At 45.1% G+C, this 24704-nt stretch overlaps 1 protein-coding gene across 1 annotated transcript; it reads left to right on the top strand.

Annotated features, from left to right (window-relative positions):
- Nucleotides 1-20808: 20808 nt before the first annotated feature.
- LOC123407163 (GDP-mannose 4,6 dehydratase 1-like) lies at nucleotides 20809-22259 on the top strand. Its single transcript, XM_045100235.1, has one exon. It carries the CDS (start codon nucleotides 20866-20868, stop codon nucleotides 22006-22008), a length of 1143 nt encoding a protein of 380 aa, XP_044956170.1. The 5' UTR covers nucleotides 20809-20865; the 3' UTR covers nucleotides 22009-22259.
- The last annotated feature ends 2445 nt before the right edge of the window (nucleotides 22260-24704 follow it).

The following is a 24704-nucleotide window of genomic DNA, read 5'->3' on the forward strand; positions in this document are numbered from 1 at the left end:
TACATCCATTGCCGATTCATCTGCATTATTATAATATAAAATATATAATTAACCATCATGCATTTGTTAAACTAACTAGCTACAAACAATATAAATTAAACAATGAACTACACACATGCATATTTTATCAATGACACATCAAAGGTTCATCAAGTTGCTAACCGCGATCGAGGAGTGTGGCTCCAACACTTCATGTCATGTTTGTTTCATGCTCTTGGGGCATTTCATCAAACACCTTATGTGCATAAGAGGAACCAAAAGCAAACCTAAACCCTAAGTGTGAAGAGAATGGCTCTAAATGGCTAAGTGTTGGCTGCTGGATGGGTATATATAGGGGAGGGGCTTTAGTTGCGGTTGGCCTGGCAAACCGTGACTAAAGGTGCCCGAAGGCCTTTAGTCGCGGTTGTCCTGGCCAACCGCGACTAAAGCCCCTCACGTGCACCAGCTGGCCACCGAGCGCCCTGGGCCCAGGCCTTTGGTCGCGGTTCACCTCCAGAACCGCGACTAAAGGTCCCATTAGTCGCGGTTCCTACAGCTTCGCGACTTATGGGGCTGGACGGAAGCCTGTTTTTCCACCAGTGTAAGGTGCCTATCAACACTATTAAGGACGGAGCTGGTGGTTGAGCACATGCCTGGTTGGGTCTCTTTGGGCGCATTCGTGAATATCGAGTAGTAGGTTAATGCCAAGACTTTCTTGGGCTTTAGGTCTTACTCCAAGGGTCAGTCAGTCCCAAGAACAACTACACAAAATCCTATCTGGTGTGCACAAAATAACTATTGCATCCATCCAGGAGGGACGAAAGCAACAAGAAAAATTGTTTCCTATACAATTAACAAAGATCACCTGCATTTCGAAAAAGACAATAGTCACCAGCCAAGATGTTTGTAGAAGAATGGTGACAGAAAAATGATGAGTAGTACATCCCTTTCGAAAAAGTTGAAGTTCTGAGTTCTCCGTAAGCCAAACTTGTTTGACCAATTATGCAGGAAATTATGTCAACATCTACAACACCAAATCAGCCTTATCAGACTAATCTGTTTTTCATACTATGATAGTATATATTGTCCATTTTCTGTAAAGTTTGATCAAACTTGAAGAAATTTAATTTCGAACAAACATAGAATTACAATTATTTCAGAAAGGAAGGACTATTTGGCTAAGCTAAACCAAGCGGCAAGGAACCAGTGGAATCCTCGAGGGAAAGGAAGTGAGGGCCTGAAGTAGGCTGCTCAAGTTATACCATCTCAATCGGACTCCCCACCCCCACCTACTTTCTCCATGTGTGTTCGAGTGGACAGCCCGAACAGAGCTTGAACATGAGAGAGAAGGAAAAAAGTCGACCCAATTAGACCTCCATACTCATCCTATTTATCCGGGTTGTCAGACACCCTCTCAAACCTAGGCCCTGTTGGAAATAACCACGACATGTGTGATCTGTGTCCGGTTCGTACACAGGACAATCATCGTATAGTGGTAGATTAGGATTCGTAGCCGTGTAGGTTATCTTATCTAATGTCCTGACTATTATATATAGGTAGCTATCCCCTTGTAAGCTGCTATCGCAAGATCCTGAGAGATCAAAAGCAATAAAAGACAGGCTCGACACGAGCCTGCTTGCTATCAATTCAAGTCTTTGTGCATGCGTAGTAGAGCCAGCCGGCTAGCAGATCAATTCGATCGGCCGTGCTTTTGCTGTATACCTGCGTATTTCGGCTGGACGGTGTATTAGTTAACTAGCTCAGGCTAGCTTGCTACGTTGTTGATTTCCAGTGGATCGAGCCGGCTTGGGGCAGGAACCAAGTTAGTCAACCAGCGTTGCTTCGCTTCGTCGTCGTTCGTGGTCGATCGTTGCCGTCGCCGGAAAGTATTTGGCGTCGGGTCTGGGCCAACAGATCCCACCTGCATCCACACTTCTATATTTTCCTCTCTCTCCTCTCTCTGGTTTTCGTGGGCAGGATGAGAATGGAGAACGAACGACGGCTTCGTAGTGCAGGTAGCTCGTTGCCTGCCACCACATCCTTCATTGCTCGTGTCCACCGCTGACTCCCAGGTGCGAAGCTCCAGGAGTGCTGGCAGCCGACCTCGCACATGACATGCTTGTGGAAATGTCTAAAATAGGAAGGATAATTTAGGGGTGTGGTTGTGTGGCCGGACAAAGGAGGGTTCGCCATGGACATGCCCAGGTCAAACTAGTTTATCGTGTCGTCTATCGATGAGCAAGTAGGAAGGGCACACATGGTGGAAAGTACCTTCTGCTCCCGAGTTCAAATGAGCTTGGTGAACAGTAAAACCGAAAAAAATAAAAAGTTTCTAAATTTTTTTGTAACCGACATTGACAAAAGTTTTAAGCGCATGCACAAATTTGGCCTGAAGTATAATTTCTATAAGGTGTTACAAAAAAAACAAAAGCGATACTTTGAAATGTGCATTTTCAGAGTATCAATTTTATTTATTTTTTTCTCACGTTTTATAGGAATCCAAATATTTGCATGAACTTAGAACTTTTATCGATGTTTCTTACAAAAAATCAGAAATTTTTAGATGTTTTTCGATTTTTTTGGAATTTACTGTGTCCACACATGGATATTGGCAGGCCAGCCAGAGAAGGGCTCATTGTGTCCTGATAGGCCTGTAGGGGTGAATGGCACGTGATCTGGTTTTAGCTGACACGTGCGTCGAAATGTCCCCTCATATAGGGATGTAGGATATCTGCTCGCCAGCTCACGTGCCCTAGTATTGAAAAAAGGTAAATGAAACAAAAAAATCTGAATATATTTTAAACATAAGAATATTTGGATGCTTCCAAAGTTTCATCATGAAATCACATTGGTGGTAGCCATGACAAATAAAACAAAATTGTTGCTCTGAAAATGATGTTTTTAAAAGCATTTTGGAGCTTCATTTTTTTCCACGTCTTCCACGAATGTGATTCCGTAATGAAAGTTTGCGAGCATTCCAAACAGTCATTAGGACAAATCCAACCGCGCGACCCAAACAGACATGTGCTTTGTTCGTCTTTTGTCCGTTTGGGTCGGCATCTTCACCCTCTTTTGCAAATGGGTCGGTCGTGTGCCCAACGCGCCGACCCATTTTTCATCCGTGCGGCCGGCTAGCATCCATTTTGGATCGGATTTGAGCGTTATTTTTATATCAAATGCATTTTAACATACATTTTTATCAATTCTTCGAATATAATAGCAAAGAAAACAAGAATCATAATTAGACATTTTAAAAGATGCCCAACTTCCCTAACTACTTCTACTAGTTGGACTAAGATCTTCTCTATGTCTTCCTTGTTGATCTGTGGATTCTTAGCACAACGACTTTCTTCTTCGATGCTACAGAATTAGACGTTGCTTCCCCTTTCGTCTCTTCTTTAATATCATCTATACCTTCAATTCTAAATAAGAGTGCACGAATATCTAGCAAATTTCATGAGATTAATAGATCGATGTATTCTTCTTCCCAATACCAAAAATTACATCCATCCTACACACAATATTGAGCAAATAATAAGCTACCGAAATTGCATCAAGCAAAGAGAAAAAGGCCGAACAAAAATCATACCCCATCATTTTTGCACTTGACGAACGTCCAACCAGGATGTTCCGACGTCCAAGAAACGCGTCAGACGACTGCAGCGAGCAATTGTTGTTGGAAATATGCCCTAGAGGCAATAATAAATTAGTTATTATTATATTTCTTAGTTCATGATAATCGTTTATTATCCATGCTATAATTGTATTGATTGGAAACACAATACTTGTGTGGATACATAGACAAAACACTGTCCCTAGTAAGCCTCTAGTTGACTAGCTCGTTGATCAAAGATGGTCAAAGTTTCCTGGCCATAGGCAAGTGTTGTCACTTGATAACGGGATCACATCATTAGGAGCATCATGTGATGGACTAGACCCAAACTAATAGACGTAGCATGTTGATCGTGTCATTTTGTTGCTACTGTTTTCTGCGTGTCAAGTATTTGTTCCTATGACCATGAGATCATATAACTCACGGACACCGGAGGAATGCTTTGTGTGTATCAAACGTCGCAACGTAACTGGGTGACTATAAAGATGCTCTACAGGTATCTCCGAAGGTGTTCCTTGAGTTAGTATGGATCGAGACTGGGATTTGTCACTCCGTGTGACGGAGAGGTATCTCGGGGCCCACTCGGTAATACAACATCACACACAAGCCTTGCAAGCAATGTAACTTAATGTAAGTTGCGGGATCTTGTATTACGGAACGAGTAAAGAGACTTGCCGGTAAACGAGATTGAAATAGGTATGCGGATACTGACGATCGAATCTCGGGCAAGTAACATACCGAAGGACAAAGGGAATGACATACGGGATTATATGAATCCTTGGCACTGAGGTTCAAACGATAAGATCTTCGTAGAATATGTAGGATCCAATATGGGCATCCAGGTCCCCTATTGGATATTGACCGAGGAGTCTCTCGGGTCATGTCTACATAGTTCTCGAACCCGCAGGGTCTGCACAGTTAAGGTTCGACGTTGTTTTATGCGTATTTGAGTTATATGGTTGGTTACCGAATGTTGTTCGGAGTCCCGGATGAGATAAAGGACGTCACGAGGGTTTCCAGAATGGTCCGGAAACGAAGATTGATATATAGGATGACCTCATTTGATTACCGGAAGGTTTTCGGAGTTACCGGGAATGACGAATGGGTTCCGGGAGTTCACCGGGGGGGCACCCACCCCAGGGAAGCCCATGGGTGTTTGGGGTGCCGCACCAGCCCTTAGTGGGCTGGTGAGACAGCCCAAGAGAGGCCTATGCAAATAGGAAAGAAAATCAAAGAGGAAAAAAAAAAGAAGGAGGTGGGAAAGGGAAGAAGGACTCCACCTTCCAAACCAAGTGGATTTCGGTTTGGGAGGGGGAGGACTTCCCCCTTGGCTCGGCCGACTCCCTTGGGAGTCCTTGGACCCCAAGGCAAGTCTCCCCCCTCCTCCTCCTATATATAGTGGGGTTTTAGGGCTGATTTGAGACAACTTTGCCACGGCAGCCCGACCACATATCTTCACGGTTTCACCTCTAGATCGCATTCCTGCGAAGCTCGGGCGGAGCCCTGCTGAGACAAGATCATCACCAACCTCCGGAGCGCCGTCACGCTGCCGGAGAACTCTTCTACCTCTCCGTCTCTCTTGCTGTATCAAGAAGGCCGAGATCATCGTCGAGCTGTACGTGTGCTGAACGCGGAGGTGCCGTCCGTTCGGCACTAGATCGTGGGACTGATCACGGGATAGTTCGCGGGGCGGATCGAGGGACGTGAGGACGTTCCACTACATCAACCGCGTTCACTAACGCTTCTGTTGTACGGTCTACAAGGGTACGTAGATCACACATCCCCTCTCGTAGATGGACATCACCATGATAGGTCTTCGTGCGCGTAGGAAAATTTTTGTTTCCCATGCGACGTTCCCCAACAGTGGTATCAGAGCTAGGTTCATGCGTAGATGTCTTCTCGAGTAGAACACAAAAGTTTTTTGTGGACGGTGATGTGCGTTTTGCTGCCCTCCTTAGTCTTTTCTTGATTCCGCGGTATTGTTGGATTGAAGCGGCTCGGACCGACATTACTCGTACGCTTACGAGAGACTGGTTTCATCGCTACGAGTAACTCCGTTGCTCAAAGATGACTGGCGGGTGTCAGTTTCTCCAACTTTAGTTGAATCGGAATTGACCGAGGAGGTCCTTGGATGAGGTTAAATAGCAATTCATATATCTCCGTTGTGGTGTTTGCGTAAGTAAGATGCGATCCTACTAGATACCCATGGTCACCACGTAAAACATGCAAACAACAAAATTAGAGGACGTCTAACTTGTTTTTGCAGGGTATGCTTGTGATGTGATATGGCCAATGATGTGATGTGATATATTGGATGTATGAGATGATCATGTTGTAATAGTTAATATCGACTTGCACGTCGATGGTACGGCAACCGGTAGGAGCCATAGGGTTGTCTTTATAACTAAACGTTTGTGCTTGCAGATGCGTTTACTATTTTGCTAGGACGTAGTTTTAGTAGTAATAGCATGAGTAGCACGACAACCCCGATGGCGACACGTTGATGGAGATCATGGTGTGACGCCGGTGACAAGAAGATCGTGCCGGTGCTTTGGTGATGGAGATCAAGAAGCACGTGATGATGGCCATATCATGTCACTTATGAATTGCATGTGATGTTAATCCTTTTATGCACCTTATTTTGCTTAGAACGACGATAGCATTATGAGGTGATCTCTCACTAAAATTTCAAGACGAAATTGTGTTCTCCCCGACTGTGCACCGTTGCTACAGTTCGTCGTTTCGAGACACCACGTGATGATCGGGTGTGATAGACTCAACGTTCACATACAACGGGTGCAAAACAGTTGCGCACGCGGAACACTCGGGTTAAGCTTGACGAGCCTAGCATGTGCAGACATGGCCTCGGAACACATGAGACCGAAAGGTCGAGCATGAATCGTATAGTTGATATGATTAGCATAGAGATGCTTACCACTGAAACTATTCTCGACTCACGTGATGATCGGACTTGAGATAGTGGATTTGGATCATGTACCACTCAAATGACTAGAGAGATGTACTTTTTGAGTGGGAGTTCTTAAGTAATATGATTAATTGAACTAATTATCATGAACGTAGTCTAATGGTCTTTGCGAATTATGATGTAGCTTGCGCTATAGCTCTACTGTTTTTATATGTTCCTAGAGAAAATTTAGTTGAAAATTGATAGTAGCAAAACTTTGCAGACTGGGTCTGTAAAACCGAGGATTGTCCTCGTTGCTGCGCAGAAGGATTATGTCCTTAATGCACCACTCGGTGTGCTGCACCTCGAGCGTCGTCTGTGGATGCTATGAACATCCGACATACACGTTTCTGATGACTACACGATAGTTCAGTGCAAAATACTTAATGGCTTAGAAGCAAGGCGCTGAAAACGTTGTAAAACGTCACGGAACATAAGTGATGTTCTAAAGAGATGAAATTGTGATTTCATGCTTGTGCCCTTGTTAAGAGGTACAAGACCTCCGACAAGATTCTTTGTCCACAAAGTAAAGGAGAAAGGCTCAATCGTTGAGCGTGTACTCAGATTGTCTGAGTACGACAATCACTTGAATCAAGTGGGAGTTAATCTTCCAGATGAGATAGTGATGGTTCTCCAAAGCCACTGCCACCAAGCTGTGAGAGCTTCGTGATGAACTATAACATATCAAGGATAGATACAATGATCCTTGAGCAATTCGCGATGTTTGACACTGCGAAAGTAGAAATCAAGAAGGAGCATCAATAGTTGATGGTTTGTAAAACCACTAAGTTTCAAGAAAGGCAAGGGCTAGAAGGGATACTTCGTGAAACGTCAAAACAGTTGCTGCACTAATGAAGAGACCCAAGATTAAACCCAAACCCGAGACTAAGTGCTTCTGTAATGAGGGGAACGGTCACTGAGGCGGAGAAACTCTAGATACTTGGTAGATAAGAAGGCTGGCAAAAGTCGAAAGAAGTGTATTTGATATACATGATGTTGATGTGTACTTTACTAGTACTCCTAGTAGCATGAGGGTATTGGATACCGGCTCGGTTGCTAAGTGATTAGTAACACGAAATGAAAGCTATGGCATAAACGGAGACTAGCTAAAGGCGAGGTGACGACACGTGTTGGAAGTGTTTCCAAGGTTGATATGAGCAAACGTCGCACGCTCCCTCTACCATCGGGATTGGTGTTAAACCTAAATAATTGTTATTTGGTGCTTGCGTTAAGCATGAACATGATTGGATCGTGTTTATTGCAATACGATTATTCATTTAAGGAGAATAATGGTTACTCTATTTTCTTGAATATTCACCTTCAATGGTTTATTGAATCTCGATCGTAGTGTTACACATGTTCATGATATTGGTGCCAAAAGATACGAGTTAATGATGATAGTACCACTTACTTGTGGCACTGCCGCTTGAGTCATGTTAGTATGAATTGCATGAAGAGGCTCCATGCTGATGGATCTTTGTACTCACCTAATTTCGAATCACTAGTGACATGCAAATCATACCACATAAGCAAGGCCTTGTTTTCATTGAGATGAAATAAGATAGTAACTTGTTGGAAGTGATACATTTTGATGTATGCAGTCCAATGGGTACTGAGGCACGCAGTGGATATCATTATGTTCTTACTTCACTGACAATTTGAGTAGATACAGGAGTATTTACTTAATAAATCACAAGTCTGAAATGTTGAAAAGTTCAAATCCGTTTCAGAGTGAAGTTCGTCGTAACAAGAGGATAAACTGTCTACGATATGATCATAGAAATGAATATCTGACTTACGAGTTTTGGTACGCAGTTAAGACAATGTGGAAATTGTTTCGCAGTTCATGCCACCTGGAACATCATAGTGTGATGATGTGTCTGAACGTCATAGCCACGCACTATTTGGTATGGTGCATACTATGATGTCTCTTATCGAATTACCACTATCGTTTATGGGTTATGCATTAGAGACAACCGCACTCACTTTAAATAGGGCACCGCGTATTTCCATTAAGATGACACAGTATAGACTGAGGTTTAGAGAAATCTAAACTGTCGTTTCTTGAAAGTTTGGGGTTTCGACACTTATGTGAAAAAGTTTCAATCTGATAAGCTCGAACCCAAAGCGGATAAATGCTTCTTCATAGGGTATCCAAAACAGTTGGGTACATCTCCTATCTCAGATCCGAAAGCAAAGCATTTGTTTCTAGAAACGGATCCTTTCTCGAGGAAAGGTTTCTCTCGAAAGAATTGAGTGGGAGGGTAGTAGAACTTGATGAGGTTATTGAACCATCACTTCAACCGGTATGTAGCAGGGCGCAGGAAGTTGTTCATGTGGCGCCTACACCAATTGAAGTGGAAGCTGATGATGATGATCATTGAGCTTCGAATCAAGTTACTACAAACCTCGTAGGTCGACAAGGTCGCGTACTGCTGCAGAGTAGTACGGTAACCCTGCCTTGGAGGTCATGTTGTTGAGCAACAGTGAACCTACGAGTTATGGAGAAAGCGATGGTGGGCCCAGATTCCGACAAATGGCTGGAAGCCATGAAATCCGAGAGAGGATCCATGTGTGAAAAAAAGTGTAGACTTTGGTAGAACTACTTGATGGTCATAGGACTATTGAGTAAAAATGGATCTTTAAAGGAAGACAGACGATGATGGTGATAAGTCACTATTAAGAAAAGCTCGACTTGTCGCAAAGATGTTTTCGACAAGATCAAACAGTTGACTATGATGAGACTTTCTCACTCGTAGCGATGCTAAAGGTCTGTTAGAATTATGTTAGTTGTTGATGCATTATTTATGAAACATTGCACGTAGGATGTCAAAACATTGTTTTCTCGACGGTTTCCTTGAGCAAACATTGTATGTGATACAACCAGAAGGTTTTGTCGATCCTAAAGATACTAGCAAGTATGCAAGCTCCAGTGATCCTTCAATGGACTGGTGCAAGCATCTCGGAGTTGGAATATACACTTTGATGAGATGATCAAAGATTTTGGGTGTGTACAAGGTTTATGAGAAACTTGTATTTCCAAAGAAGTGAGTGGGAGCACTATAGAATTTCTGATAGGTATATGTGGTTGACATATTGTGGATCAGAAGTAATGTAGAATTTCTGTAAAGCATACAAGGTTGTTTGAAAGAAGTTTTCAAAGGAGTACCTGGATTACGCTACTTGAACGTTGAGCATCAAAGATCTATGGAGATAGATCGAAAGCACTTAATAGAAGTTTCAACAAGATGCATGCCTTGACAAGTTTTTGAAAGAGTTCAAAATAGATCAGCAAAGAAGGAGTTCTTGGTTGCGTTGTGAGGTGTGAATTTGAGTAAGACTCAAAACCCGACAACGGCAGAATAAAGAGAATAGACGAAGGTCGTCTTCTATGCCTTAGCCGTAGAATCTAAAGTATGCCATGCTGTGTACCGCACCTGATGTGTGCCTTGACTCAAAGTTTGTTGAGAGGTACAGAGAGTGATCCATGATTGAATCACTAGCAGCGGTCAAAATTTATCCTTAGTAACAAATGGACTAAGGAATTTTTCTCGATTATGGAGGTGGTTAAAGAGTTCATCGTAAAATGTTACGTCAATGCAAGCTTTGACACTAATCCGAATAACTATGAGTAGTGAAACGGATTCATATAGTAGAGTAGATATTTGGAGCATTTCCGAATAGCACGTACTAGCAACATCTATAAGATGACATAAAGATTTGTAAAGAACGCACGGATCTGAAAGTTTCAGAACCGTTGACTAAAACCTCTCTCACGAGCAAGACGTGATCAGACCCCATAACTATATGGGTGTTGGATTCGTTGGAATCACATGGTGATGTGAACTAGATTATTGACTCTAGTGCAAGTGGGAGACTGTTGGAAATATGCCCTAGAGGCAATAATAAATTAGTTATTATTATATTTCTTAGTTCATGATAATCGTTTATTATCCATGCTACAATTGTATTGATTGGAAACACAATACTTGTGTGGATACATAGACAAAACACTGTCCCTAGTAAGCCTCTAGTTGACTAGCTCGTTGATCAAAGATGGTCAAAGTTTCCTGGCCATAGGCAAGTGTTGTCACTTGATAACGGGATCACATCATTAGGAGAATCATGTGATGGACTAGACCCAAACTAATAGACGTAGCATGTTGATCGTGTCATTTTGTTGCTACTGTTTTTTGCGTGTCAAGTATTTGTTCCTATGACCATGAGATCATATAACTCACGGACACCGGAGGAATGCTTTGTGTGTATCAAACGTCGCAACGTAACTGGGTGACTATAAAGATGCTCTACAGGTATCTCCGAAGGTGTTCCTTGAGTTAGTATGGATCGAGACTGGGATTTTTCACTCCGTGTGACGGAGAGGTATCTCGGGGCCCACTCGGTAATACAACATCACACACAAGCCTTGCAAGCAATGTAACTTAATGTAAGTTGCGGGATCTTGTATTACGGAACGAGTAAAGAGACTTGCCGGTAAACGAGATTGAAATAGGTATGCGGATACTGATGATCGAATCTCGGGCAAGTAACATACCGAAGGACAAAGGGAATGACATACGGGATTATATGAATCCTTGGCACTGAGGTTCAAACGATAAGATCTTCGTAGAATATGTAGGATCCAATATGGGCATCCAGGTCCCGCTATTGGATATTGACCGAGGAGTCTCTCGGGTCATGTCTACATAGTTCTCGAACCCGCAGGGTCTGCACACTTAAGGTTCGACGTTGTTTTATGCGTATTTGAGTTATATGGTTGGTTACCGAATGTTGTTCAGAGTCCCGGATGAGATCACGGACGTCGCGAGGGTTTCCGGAATGGTCCGGAAATGAAGATTGATATATAGGATGACCTCATTTGATTACCGGAAGGTTTTCTGAGTTACCGGGAATGTACCGGGAATGACGAATGGGTTCCGGGAGTTCACCGGGGGGCCCACCCACCCCGGGGAAGCCCATGGGTGTTTGGGGTGCCGCACCAGCCCTTAGTGGGCTGGTGAGACAGCCCAAGAGAGGCCTATGCGCATAGGAAAGAAAATCAAAGAGGAAAAAAAAAAAGAAGGAGGTGGGAAAGGGAAGAAGGACTCCACCTTCCAAACCAAGTGGATTTCGGTTTGGGAGGGGGAGGACTTCCCCCTTGGCTCGGCCGACTCCCTTGGGAGTCCTTGGACCCCAAGGCAAGTCTCCCCCCTCCTCCTCCTATATATATAGTGGGGTTTTAGGGCAGATTTGAGACAACTTTGCCACGGCAGCCCGACCACATATCTCCACGGTTTCACCTCTAGATCGCGTTTCTGCGGAGCTCGGGCGGAGCCCTGCTGAGACAAGATCATCACCAACCTCCGGAGCGCCGTCACGCTGCCGGAGAACTCTTCTACCTCTCCGTCTCTCTTGTTGGATCAAGAAGGCCGAGATCATCGTCGAGCTGTACGTGTGCTGAACGCGGAGGTGCCGTCCGTTCGGCACTAGATCGTGGGACTGATCGCGGGATAGTTCGCGGGGCGGATCGAGGGACGTGAGGACATTCCACTACATCAACCGCGTTCACTAACGCTTCTGCTGTACGGTCTACAAGGGTACGTAGATCACACATCCCCTCTCGTAAATGGACATCACCATGATAGGTCTTCGTGCGCGTAGGAAAATTTTTGTGTCCCATGCGACGTTCCCCAACAGTTGTCACACTGTATGAATTGCAAAGGTGAGCCGGCAAGCTTTTGGGCCAACACCGAGCACAGGGCGGCGACCGACCGTGGCCTTGCCGGCGAATCTGCGACGGGTGAGACCCGAGCGGCTAGAGGCGGATTGAGCATCCGCATGTGGCACCGAGGGATTGCCCGAACCTGGTGAACCGGCACCCGGCTAGTCCATGGAAAGCACAGTCCGTTGGCGGCCTGATTCGACAAATCCTGTTGGCGGGATGCGTAAAATTTCACCAAATCCCGCCGCCGCCGCAGATCAACCAATAGGCCTTCCACACCGGGACGAAGGAGGCACCCGGCGGATTTGTTGCTCGAGAGCTAGGGTGGCCGGGGGAAAATGGGATCACCGTCCTAGAGTTTACGTGCTTGCGGGCAGCGGGTGAGAGGGAAGGGGATAAGAAGGAGAAACTTTGGCGCCGACTAGCGGGCCAGGGAAAGGAGCATGCGGGCGAGGCGTGTGTCTGCTCCATGTCCACGATGACGAAAATGACGCCCAAATTTGCGTCCAGAATGGATCGCGAGCAGACGAAAAGCGGACGCTCGTCCGTTTGGGTCGGCGCGTTAGGCCCACTTTTGTGTCTGCCGCGACCCAAACGGACGCGCGCCGACGAAATGGATCGGCGCGTTGGAGTTGCTCTTAATGTTAGCTAAAAATTAGCAAAAATGCTCATGCGTTGCAATGGGGAGTAAACATTTTATTTTATTTAAACTATTATTTTAATTTTGATCATGACTCGTCATATTGATGGCGTGCACTTATGATCACACTCATGCAACATCTGTATGGGCCGTTCGACACTAACGAGGTCAATCTATAAATTAACTTTATTTAAGAAAGCCTATATGTATCACTTTCACATACACCGGATGGAACACAAATTAAGATCGTACTTATCGGTTCAATATTAACGTTTATGACTATCACACAAATAGTCCAGGCAATTTAAAATAAACCATCGTGTACTTATAATGTTCATGAATTTATAAGCATATATACATTCACAAAATTGCTTATATATTCACTACAAAAAATAATATAGTCCGATGGTAAGCACGTGCGTAGATTTCACAGAAATAAGGTATATACGTACGGTCTTAGATCGCGCAACATGTATAAAAAGAGAATATCACGCAAATATCTCATGGGCAAGACTATATTTTTTTTTCCTTCGCTCGCTCCTTGTCAACCAACGCCAGTATGAAATAAAGACGAATCATGTATCATCTATTAAGTTCCATCCTAAATTGCATTTTAAAAATAATGAACATGTAAAATAATGACATATTCAAATTCTAGATATTTTTTTAATCAAATTTTAATATAATAAGTTAAAATTAAAGTTATGGTTTAAAAGATATACTCATTTAAAAATATATATTAATTCTTAATAGATACAGGATGATTTACACATATATTAGAAGCTTTTATGTAAAACTGAAAAAAAAAGGTTCATTGTCACTTAAAAGAGGGACCGTGGGTTAGTTCGGATAAAACATAGAAGTTTTGTGCAAAACGTAAAAGAGGTTTGACCTGACTTACAGCACGCCTACGGGTTAATTATTTGAAAAAGACATAGACGTTTCCGTAACAATGCAACGACGTACAGCAGAATAGGAGTATTAGATAAGATAAGATAAGGTAAGATTCAGATTTTTGTGATTTTTTTCCTGTTTTACTGTTTACTAGTGTGTCGTATAAGCATTTGAGCTCGAGACGAGAGAAAGGTCCGGTCCTTTCGCTCAGGTATCATGTTGCGCCGTGATGGTGCGTGCCAGGGGCTGCTACATACATACAGTAATTTGCTAAAAAAATTAAATATTGCTTTTTTTCAAATCTTTTTGAAAAATAATGTGTCTATTTGAAATTTTTCAAAAATATTATAACGTCGGCCTCCCAGTGGCCGACTGCCACTTGTCGGCTTGCCACTGGCCGAAAGGTGGCAGTCGGCCACCAGTTAGCCGACAGGTGGTAGGAGGGGGCAGTCGGCAGGGGAGGGGGGCCTGTCGGCCTGCCCGTAGCCGACAGGTCCCTGTCGGCCTCCTCTGAGCCGACAGGTGGCCTTTGGGCGGGAAACTCCTTTTTTTTCACTGTTTTGACCTTCCTCTCAATTTTGAGCATGAAATGAACCCATTTTGACCCTTTTAGTGGTATTAGAAACTTAAAACATAGTGTTATTACAAACTTAAAACATAGTGGTATTAGAAACTTAAAACATAGTGGTTTTAGAAACTTAAAACATAGTGCTATTACATAAATCTTAAACTCTTCAGCCTCTTGCACTCCCTCTTCCGCGTCCTTTTTGGCCCCCTCTTCCTCCTCTTCTTCCCCGGCTGCTTCGTCCACGCCTCGGGCCTCCAGTAACGAAAATGGGACAATTACTATCCGTATGCCCAAATTCATTACATAAAATGCATTGTCCGCGCGCCTCCGATTCATCCATGTCATTTCGGATGCGCTGAGACTGCCGCCTCCCTCTACTCGTACGCATATGTGCAGGGTGTGGTATATATACCCTTTCAGCAGGGTCAACGGTATTGAAGTTACCCATTGATCGGAAACCAAACAGCTCACCTGTCCAGGTATTGAGAACTGCCTGCTTCAAAAAATATGGAGACACAAACGAGATTGCGTCAAGGCCTAGCAGCCCACAAGCAGAAAGTACATGCGAGCAAGGTAGGTGAAGCAACTTTGGTTTGTTGCACGTGCACTCGCACGTTGGCCACAATTCATTTCCAATTATCACCTCATGCGTTCTCATCGCATTTGCACATCCGAATTTGTTGTTAGCCAAGCGGACCTCGAACCTACGCTCCAGATTTCCAATGGCGACAACACTGTGTGTCTGAGCTTTCTTCATCTTTTTATCCATGTACTTCATAACCCTTTCACAATACCGTGTGTTAGGATTGTTTGTGATATGCTCTGCAGCCTTTTCACGTCTTTCTCTGAAATACTTGACTGTGCCATAGAAAATGCCCCCGACAATCGCTGTGAGTGGCAAAGCTCTGTTTCCCGTGAGGACGAAATTATATGTTTCGGCCAGGTTGGTAGTCATGACACCGTACCTCGCTCCATGTGTGTCATGCAACAGAGACCACCTCTCCAATGGCTCATGCTCTATCCACTGATCAAAGGTTTTGATCGTCCTCGCAAGCCTTCTCCTTGTACCAGGCGGGTCAAATCCTGGCAAGTCACAAAGCCCAACCGGCTCTTCCTCCAGGGTGGCAGTTCCAGTTGCTAATTGTGCAGCTACCGCTTCGGCATGTGCCCTGACAGCGGCATCTCTTGCAGCTTTCTTGTCCCTAACATGCCTCTGTGTGCAAAGATTTAGTCTGTTACGTATCAGGTGATACTTCCATTGTTGGTTCTGCTTGCAAAGCTTCTTGAATAGATTCATCAGGTTCTTATTTCTAAACTGGGAAAAGAAATTTGCACCTAGATGGCGCATGCACCATCAGCTCTGAATGTCTTGCCAAGGAGCTTGTTCATCAGGAGCAGGGTTTGATAATGTCTTGATGGCGCTGAGTATACCCGGATGCCTGTCATGAAGGATGCACACATTCTGCTTATCTCGCACAACTGCTATTTTCAACTGCCTGAAAAACCATGTCCAACTGGGGCTGTTTTCGCCCTCCACAAAAGCAAATGCAAGTGGGACGCATTGATTTTGCCCATCTTGACCAATGGCTGTGAGGATCTGACCCTTGTATTTGCCAGTGAGAAAAGTGCCATCTACACATATCACCGGTCGACAATGTCTGAATGCTTCAATGCAGACACCAAAAGAGAAGAACAGCCGATGCAACACTCTAACATTTGGGAACTCTGGCAGGTACAAGTCTTGGATGTCAACATAGGTGCCTGGATTCCGGTTCTGCAGTGCCTGCAGGAGCCGAACAACAGAGTCATATGCATCAAAATACGAACCGAATCTGGTCTCAAGTGCCTTCTGCTTAGCCCTCCAAGCCTTGCCATATGATATGTTGTACTTGAACCTCACGAATACATTTTTCTGGATAGCCTTCACTTCCATCGCCTTACTCTCCACTATCTGGCTATAAAACAAGCGAGCAATCACCGTGGAAGTAAGGTTAGGATGATCTTGAGGGATACACGGAAGTACACATTTATGATTAACTATGTCACTTATGACCCAGCTTGTGCCATACTTCGGAAGATATCCATGCACCCTTGCGGGACAACCCTCGTTTCTGCATACCATTGTCAAGTTTTTCGGACAAGAAACTTGAGCTACAAAAACCCTTTGAGTGGACATTGCCCAATTAAGGATGGCATCCTTCAGAGCTTCTTTGTTCGGGTAGAGGGCACCTGTCGCAATGTTGTTCTGGTGATACTCCCACGAAGAATCATGACCGTCGTTCACCAACATTGCAGATGAAAAGTCATGATTCCATGATGCAGGAATAGGCACTTCATGTGCGTTCACTTCCTCATCTGAATCGGCCGAATCATCGGAGATATCACCTTCGATATCTTCATCATGCATCTGGTTTTGCATCTCCTCATCTATCTCGTCAGCATCCGCCTCGCCGCTGACATAATCATCCGCATCTCCCCCTTCCGCCTGGCTACTCTCGTCTGTTCCGTAAACATCATCTCCAGCATGGCAGCCATGAATTGACTGCGAATCATGCATCCCGTAGCTGCTCTGACCAGACTCATAGCTACCTTCGGCTTGAGGTTCAGTCACAGGCTTTACCACGGGGAGCAGTAAGGCCACAGGATTACATGCCCTACGATCGCAAGATTTTAACCAGTTCACCCACTGGTCGTCCCGCTCTATATGCTTCAAATACCAGAAAATATTTGCACTGGACCGGGTCCATAATGCATGAACACCGACGGTGTGTGTTTCAATATTGAACCCTAAACATCGGGCAAGCCATTCTGTCAACTGACTAACAGACCATGTTTCAGGGGAGGACACTTGCACCTCAGTGTACTGAAATTCACTAAGATCAGCTCCCATCTCATTTGTTCGAACGGAACCAGGACCGTAGCGCAAACATAATGTCACTAAATCAGACATCTGGCAGTTCAACAAGGACAAAAATTAGAACAAGGACAAACCTACTTCACTCACTAAACTAATTCACATAAGTAAAAATAATTTTACCTTTGAAGCGTGCGCAGAAACGAAGAACGACGAACGACGAACGACGAACGACGAACACCGAACACCGATAGCAAGAACAACCGTCACCACCAGCTCCAACTCCACCAACTTCACCCACACCTCCGCCACCACCACCACTACAACCTCCTCCTCAACCTCCTCCACAACCTCCACCACCACCACCAAAAATAGCTTCAAAGAACCACCGCAACGCGAATGAGAAGGATGATTAGGCTTCCCTCAAACTTACGCAACTAAACCACGGTTCAAAACGTAGTTTTATCGGAAGATTTTTCGTCTGGGGGAGAAAGAGAGAAATGAGAGCAAGGAGAAGAAAGGGAGGAAGAAGAAGATAGAGAAGAAAGAAGAAGAAGAAAGAAGAAGAAGAAAGAAGAAAGAAGGAAGGGAAGGAGAGAGCCGTTGCCCCTCTCGGCCAAGAGGTGGCCGACTGGCCTCCTGTCGGCCACCAGGAGGCCGACTGGCTGGCGCAAGCCGACAGGGCTCCATCGACGTGTTCTGGCCAGTACTCGGCCGGCGCGTGGCCGACTCAACTCCTGTCGGCTAACTGGTGGCCGACTGCCACCTTTCGGCCAGTGGCAAGCCGACAAGTGGCAGTCGGCCACTGGGAGGCCGACGTTATAATATTTTTGAAAATTTTCAAATAGACACATTATTTTTCAAAAAGATTTAAAAAAAGCAATATTTAAAAAAAATTAGCCAGTAATTTAAAGGCCGTCTCCTCACGGTGCATGCCCACCACGACTCCACATCAACTCTATTTTCAGCTACAGCTTCTTCTTCCATTCCTTTCTTCTACCGGGATCACCGACAGCCACAGATCTCTCCACACCGGCCGCGAGGCCGAATGCATGGTGAACCGACCACACGACGCGTTGGAGTTGCTCTGAATCTGAAGCAAGTCGGCATGGCTACTGAACTGCTGCTCACCATTTTGTTTACTGTCAGCCACCGGTAGATCCTGTCGGTGAGCCGACGAGGTCACCGGCGCTAATTACTCTTGAAAAACCATGCCGGTGATCTCAAGTCTGCACGATCTAGTATATACTTATAATAATTTACAAAATTCCAAGTACGCGGAAGCTAGCTAGCTCCCCGCCGGGTCAACGCATGGGGAGGCGGCGAAGGGAGGCCCAGACAGACATTGACCCGGCCGTCGGTCAGGTTCAGGCATGCCTCGTGCCCGGATCCACGGCCAGGTCAAAGATCCATGGATTCTGAGTATACTAGTAGTATATACACTAGTGGTAGCACCGAGATCGATGGTGCAAGTTTTCTGCTCAGGTTAGAGCAAGATCTGATCATCACGGGTAGGGCCAAAGCTTTCGTTATGCAGGATTACTGTGCTGCTAAAACCCAATCGTGCTAGTCACAAGTCACAACTGGAGGATTGCGAGCTACGATTCCCCGAGTGCGATGGCAATGGCAATGTCGGTCGTCGTCCTTGTTGAGAGGAGATGGGATCTGGATCCAGCGTGTGATTCCTTTCAGAGAGGACCATATGCATGGGTGTTTTTAGGTGAGGTGCTAATTGCATTAATAACCATAGCAACTAATCTTTCCACTGCATTGATCCTTAGCTTTTGTAAGCTTGTAGCTAAGGGCATCTTCAACGTCGACACGCAAATTTGCTTCAACATCCGTATATGTATGTGGGCAGGAGGGGACCAGTTTAGCGACAAGTGCAACCCGCCTTGTTTCGACCAAGTTGCACTACTATAAGGAAATCTTGCAAGCTTGAATGTTGAAATTGCTTCTTTTTTTAAAATCGACTCGCATATAGGGAAATGAGCCCCAACTCCCCACCCCCTCAAATAAAAGCGGCGAATTTTGTGGAAAAATGTACAGTAATGCAACAAACTATCATGGGTTATATTGGACGGGAGGTGGAGGGAGGGGTGATTACATGTAAAGATTGTTTCAATGACGGTAATAACGAACAAAATTTGCAAAAAAAGAGGTCGATGGTGCTGGTAACACTCAAAAATCAACAAAGAGAACCACCGGCAGCCACCCCTAAAATCAGGGGAAGGAGAGCTATACAGTGACAGCAGAAAATGCGAAGCGGCGGCCATCCAACCATCAGAGGAGGAACTCAAATGACATGCCCAAAAACTTTGCCGACTGCCGCTCGAATAGCAAAAAAAAAAAATCTTCCTCGGCAAAAAATAATAATCTCAACACCATGACAAAAGGATCTTCAACAGTGGTACTAAACATTCCAAAGTTGGTCTAATAAATGGAATAATAGTCCAAGTTTTTTTTAGGCCAATGGAATAGTCCAAGTGTCATTTTCCGTGGAGTGTCCAAACATTTTCCAGGTAGTACAAGATTGATTTGTAAAAGATATGGCTTGAATTTTGAAACACCAAACTCTAAAATAAAATATGGAAATATTTTTTTGTACAATTAACTGTCGGCAATTCTAGGACTACTGAACTCACCGTCATGGGACCGCAGGCCCTTGAGGATGGCTGATGGAGCCATGGAGACATCAAACACAAATTGCTCCTGGACAAGGTCTCGATCGACTCCAATCGGTAGATCACGCAGTCCCGGACGAAGGCAAACTTACATGTGTGCTTGATAGAGAGAGAATTTCTCGATCAAGTACTCGTCCATGACTCCATGTCCAGGGCGCTGGTAGCCTACTTGATCGTATCATCTCAAGCCTCATGTCATGGGCAAGGATCGATCTAAATTGGCGATTGTCGTCACCCGTAGAGAAAGAAGATGAACTAACGTCTGACGAAAGCGGAAGTACGCATTGTGACGTCTCACGCTAGAGGATCAAGACTTGTCCTTGTTGGTCGAATCATTGTCCGCGCCAGCCCTGATCCACCTCTACTCCTCTAGGACAGATCGAGCTTGATCCCATGACGCACGACGACCCGCGGTTGAGATCCGTAGAAAGAGGGCAACCCTATTTAGCACTTCGTGGTGTTTGGGGTGCTCAAGTGGAAAATTTGGGGGGCCCGTGCCATCCGCATCGGCTGCACACCCCATGCGCCCCGGCCTGAGGAGAGCTATAGAGTGACCACAGAAAATGTGAGGTGGCGATCATCCAACCATCGGTGGAGGGAATCGAATGACATGTCCAAACTCTTTGCCGACTGCCGCTCGACTACCATTCATTTTTATCCTCATCAGTAAAAAAATTATGACAAAAGAATTTTCAACGGTGGTACTATACATTCCAAAGCTGGTCTAATAAATGGAATAGTCAATTTTTTTCCCGAGGCAAATGGAATAGTCCAAGTGTCATTTTCTGTGGAGTGTCCAAACATTTTCGAGGTAGTACAAGCTGACCCAGACCCAGACCCAGACCCAAGTCTCCGGGCCCTACAAATACTCCTTGGGCCCATCTCCTCCTTCCTCCACCCAAATCACCCCCCACCCATCCCCACTCTCAGATCTCGGAAGGAAAGAATGGCCGACTCCTCCACCACGCCGCACTCCAACGGCGGCACCGTCGCCGTCGCCGTCGCCGAGGAGGAGGAGGCCCCCACCGTGCCCCGCTCCCCGGCGCCACCGCGGAAGGTGGCGCTGGTGACGGGCATCACGGGGCAGGACGGGAGCTACCTGACGGAGCTGCTCCTGTCCAAGGGGTACGAGGTGCACGGCCTCATCCGCCGCTCCTCCAACTTCAACACCCAGCGCCTCGACCACATCTACCACGACCCGCACGCCACCCCCTCCGCCGCCCGCCCGCCGATGCGCCTCCACTACGCCGACCTCTCCGACTCCTCCTCCCTCCGCCGCGCGCTCGACCACGTCCTCCCCGACGAGGTCTACAACCTCGCCGCCCAGTCCCACGTCGCCGTCTCCTTCGAGGTCCCCGACTACACCGCCGACGTCACCGCCACCGGCGCGCTCCGCCTCCTCGAGGCCGTCCGCCTCTCCGCCAAGCCCATGCGCTACTACCAGGCCGGGTCCTCCGAGATGTTCGGCTCCACGCCGCCGCCGCAGAGCGAGGCCACGCCCTTCCACCCGCGCTCCCCCTACGCCGCCGCCAAGGTCGCCGCGCACTGGTACACCGTCAACTACCGCGAGGCCTACGGCATCTTCGCCTGCAACGGCGTGCTCTTCAACCACGAGTCCCCACGCCGCGGCGAGAACTTCGTCACCCGCAAGATCACCCGCGCCATCGGCCGCATCAAGGTCGGGCTCCAGACCAAGGTCTTCCTCGGCAACCTCTCCGCCGCCAGGGATTGGGGCTTCGCCGGGGATTACGTCGAGGCCATGTGGCTCATGCTCCAGCAGGACAAGCCTGATGACTATGTCGTCGCCACCGAGGAGTGCCACACCGTGGAGGAGTTCTTGCAGGCCGCCTTTGGGTACGCCGGCCTCAACTGGAAGGATCATGTGGTCATCGACAAGAAGTACTTTCGCCCTTCCGAGGTGGACTGCCTTCAGGGAGATTCATCCAAGTCGAGGAGAGTGCTTGGGTGGAAGCCCAAGGTTGGCTTCCAGCAGCTTGTTGAGATGATGGTTGATAACGACATCGAGCTTGCCAAGAAGGAGAAGGTCCTTGTGGATGCTGGGTACCGCGACCCCAAGCAGCAGCCATAGAGTCGGTATCGATAGTTTGATTAAAATGGAGCCTGGTTTGGATTTGCCCCCCCCCCCCCCCCCCCCCCCTAGAAGCTGATACAGTGTGGCCATTGCAGTAGAAGTTGGCTCAAGTTATTGTTGTTTGTCTCAGGGTAGAAATAAGGAGGTTTGCAGTTTGATCCTACAGTACCGTTGATTAAGTTACTATGTGACGTACTTTTATCATATGAATGAATCAGTCAATTGATACCATACCGTTTTGAAGCAAACTCTTATGTGTTCGATTATGATAGCAAACTTGTCTTTCTGTACTGTGTGATGCATTCTGGATATATGTTATCTCGGTATTCGTCAGTAGCATTTTGCATTACCATCTTGGCACATTGCAATGGGGATATTTAAACCAGTAAAGTTCAAAATTGTAGTTAATATACATTATTGAAATGGTGAATATGGTAGCCCATATTTCTCATACATGAAGAGCGCCAGGTGGACTATAGTCCTACGATTAAATGAATGAAATGAGAGTCTTGGCCTGAAGCTTTTGCTTGTTCATTCATATGATTCATCAAGATGTCAAGTGAATGTCCAGTCTTTGCCTATTTGCTTTTCAGGTGTTAGGCATTTTGTCCTGAATATAACAAGGTCACTATCGTTGAATTAAACAATTGACATCATATAGATGTGACGCAAAGCCAGTGTGCATCTGGCAAAGACAAGGGAGTGTCCTACATGATCCACACAAAATAGGCTTCAGGACAAAGCATTGTAAGTATTGTATTTGCTTCTCCTTGTTTGCTATGTTTGACAAGTTGCTGGCAGAAGGGATGGTATATCTATCTTCAGGCTTCAGCAGTCAAAAGTACATTATATAGTCTAAAATTGTGTTCTGGTTAGCTTTGGGTGCTGAGACAATGATCTTAAATTATTCCAGTTCAGGGCATCCTTCATTTTTAAGTATGGTGCTCAATGACTTATAACCTGCACCATGAATTCATATGTACTGTATATCTATCTTCAGGCTTCAGCAGCCAAAAGTATATTATATAGTCTAAAATTCTACTCTGATTAGCTTTGGGTGCCGAGACAATGATCTTAAATTATTCCACTTCAGGCTATCCTTTGTTTGTAAGTATGGTGCTCATTGACTTGTAACCTGCACCATGAATTCATATGCAGTGTAATTCAAGGCTGTTCTGACCATCTCATGGTTGCTAACTTCCTGAGTTAATAAATTCCAGTTTCCTATGTATCTGGAGAGAAAACATTGCTTGCTGGTCTGAGTCATTCATGTACGATATGCTTAGAGTTTTTTAGATGAACGATGGGTAAGCAAAACAATGGTAGTCCTTCAGCTGATCGTTTTTCTTAAAATTTCTTATTATGCACAAATATTTACCTTTTAATCCAAACTCAAAATGCCAATTGAGACAAGATCCTTCGGCCAGCTAGAATATTTCTCTACTGTGTTCGACTATGATAGAAAACTTATCTTTCTGTACTGTGTGCCACATTCTGAATATATGTTATCTTGGTATCCATCAGTGGCATTTTGCATGACCATCTTGGCACATTGCAATGAGAATATTTAAACCACTACAGTTCTGAATTGTAGTTAATCTACATAGTTGAAATGGGGAATATGTTAGCCCATATTTCTCATACATGAAGAGCATGAGTTGAACTATAGTCCTCGGATTAAATGAATAAAATGAGGGTTGGCCTGTGTAGCCCTGAAGATTTCGCTTGTTCATTCGTATGATTCATCAAGGTTTCCAGTGAACTGTCCATTACTCTTGCCTATTATCTTTTCAGGTATTAGGCATTTTGTCCTTTAGTATAACAAGGTCACTATCCTTGAATTAAACAATTGACACCATATAGATGTGACGCAATGCCAGTGTGCATCTAGCAAAGACAAGAGAGTCTCCTACATGATCCACACAAAATAGGCTTCAGGACAAAGCATTGTAAGTATTGTATTTGCTTCTGCTTGTTTGTTACGTTTAACAAGTTGCTGGCAGAAGGGGTGGTATATCTATCTTAAGGCTTCAGCAGCCAAAAGTATATTATATAGTCTAAAGTTCTACTCTGGTTAGCTTTGGGTGCTGAGACAATGATCTTAAATTATTCCACTTCAGGCAATCCTTCGTTTGTAAGTATGGTACTCAATGACTTGTAACCTGCACCATGGATTCATATGCAGTGTAATTCAAGGCTGCTTTGACCATCTCATGGTTGCTAACTTGCTTAATCAATAAATTTCAGTTTCCTATGAACGTGGAGAGAAAACATTGCTTGCTGGTCTGAGTCATTCTGCACGATGTGCTTAGAATATTTTAGATGAACATTGGATAAGCAGAACAATAGTTGTCCTTCAGCTGATTTTCTTTTTTGAAATTCTTATGCAAAAATATATACTTACAGTGCAGAGGATTTTAACAACATATTTGCTACTAGCCCAAACTCTAAATACCAATTGAGACAATATCCCTGAAATGCCTTCTCTAATTCCTCTTAAATCTAGCATGTCAGCCTTCTCTAATTCCCCTTAAATCTAGCATATGAGCCTTCTCTAAGCCTTTCAGTCGATAACTGACATATGGGGCGAGGAATATACGCTTTTATCAAATGAATGAATGAATCACTGTCATTTTGGAGGAAACACATCTGCCTCTGATACTTATCTTTCTGTATTGCGGATCCATAGAGTC

Source organism: Hordeum vulgare, chromosome 7H, assembly GCF_904849725.1.
Source record: "Hordeum vulgare subsp. vulgare chromosome 7H, MorexV3_pseudomolecules_assembly, whole genome shotgun sequence".
Lineage (NCBI taxonomy): Eukaryota > Viridiplantae > Streptophyta > Magnoliopsida > Poales > Poaceae > Hordeum > Hordeum vulgare.

Excerpts from the sequence above, each read along its gene's own strand:
- LOC123407163 (XM_045100235.1), top strand. The coding sequence starts at position 20,866 with ATGGCCGACTCCTCCACCACGCCGCACTCCAACGGCGGCACCGTCGCC.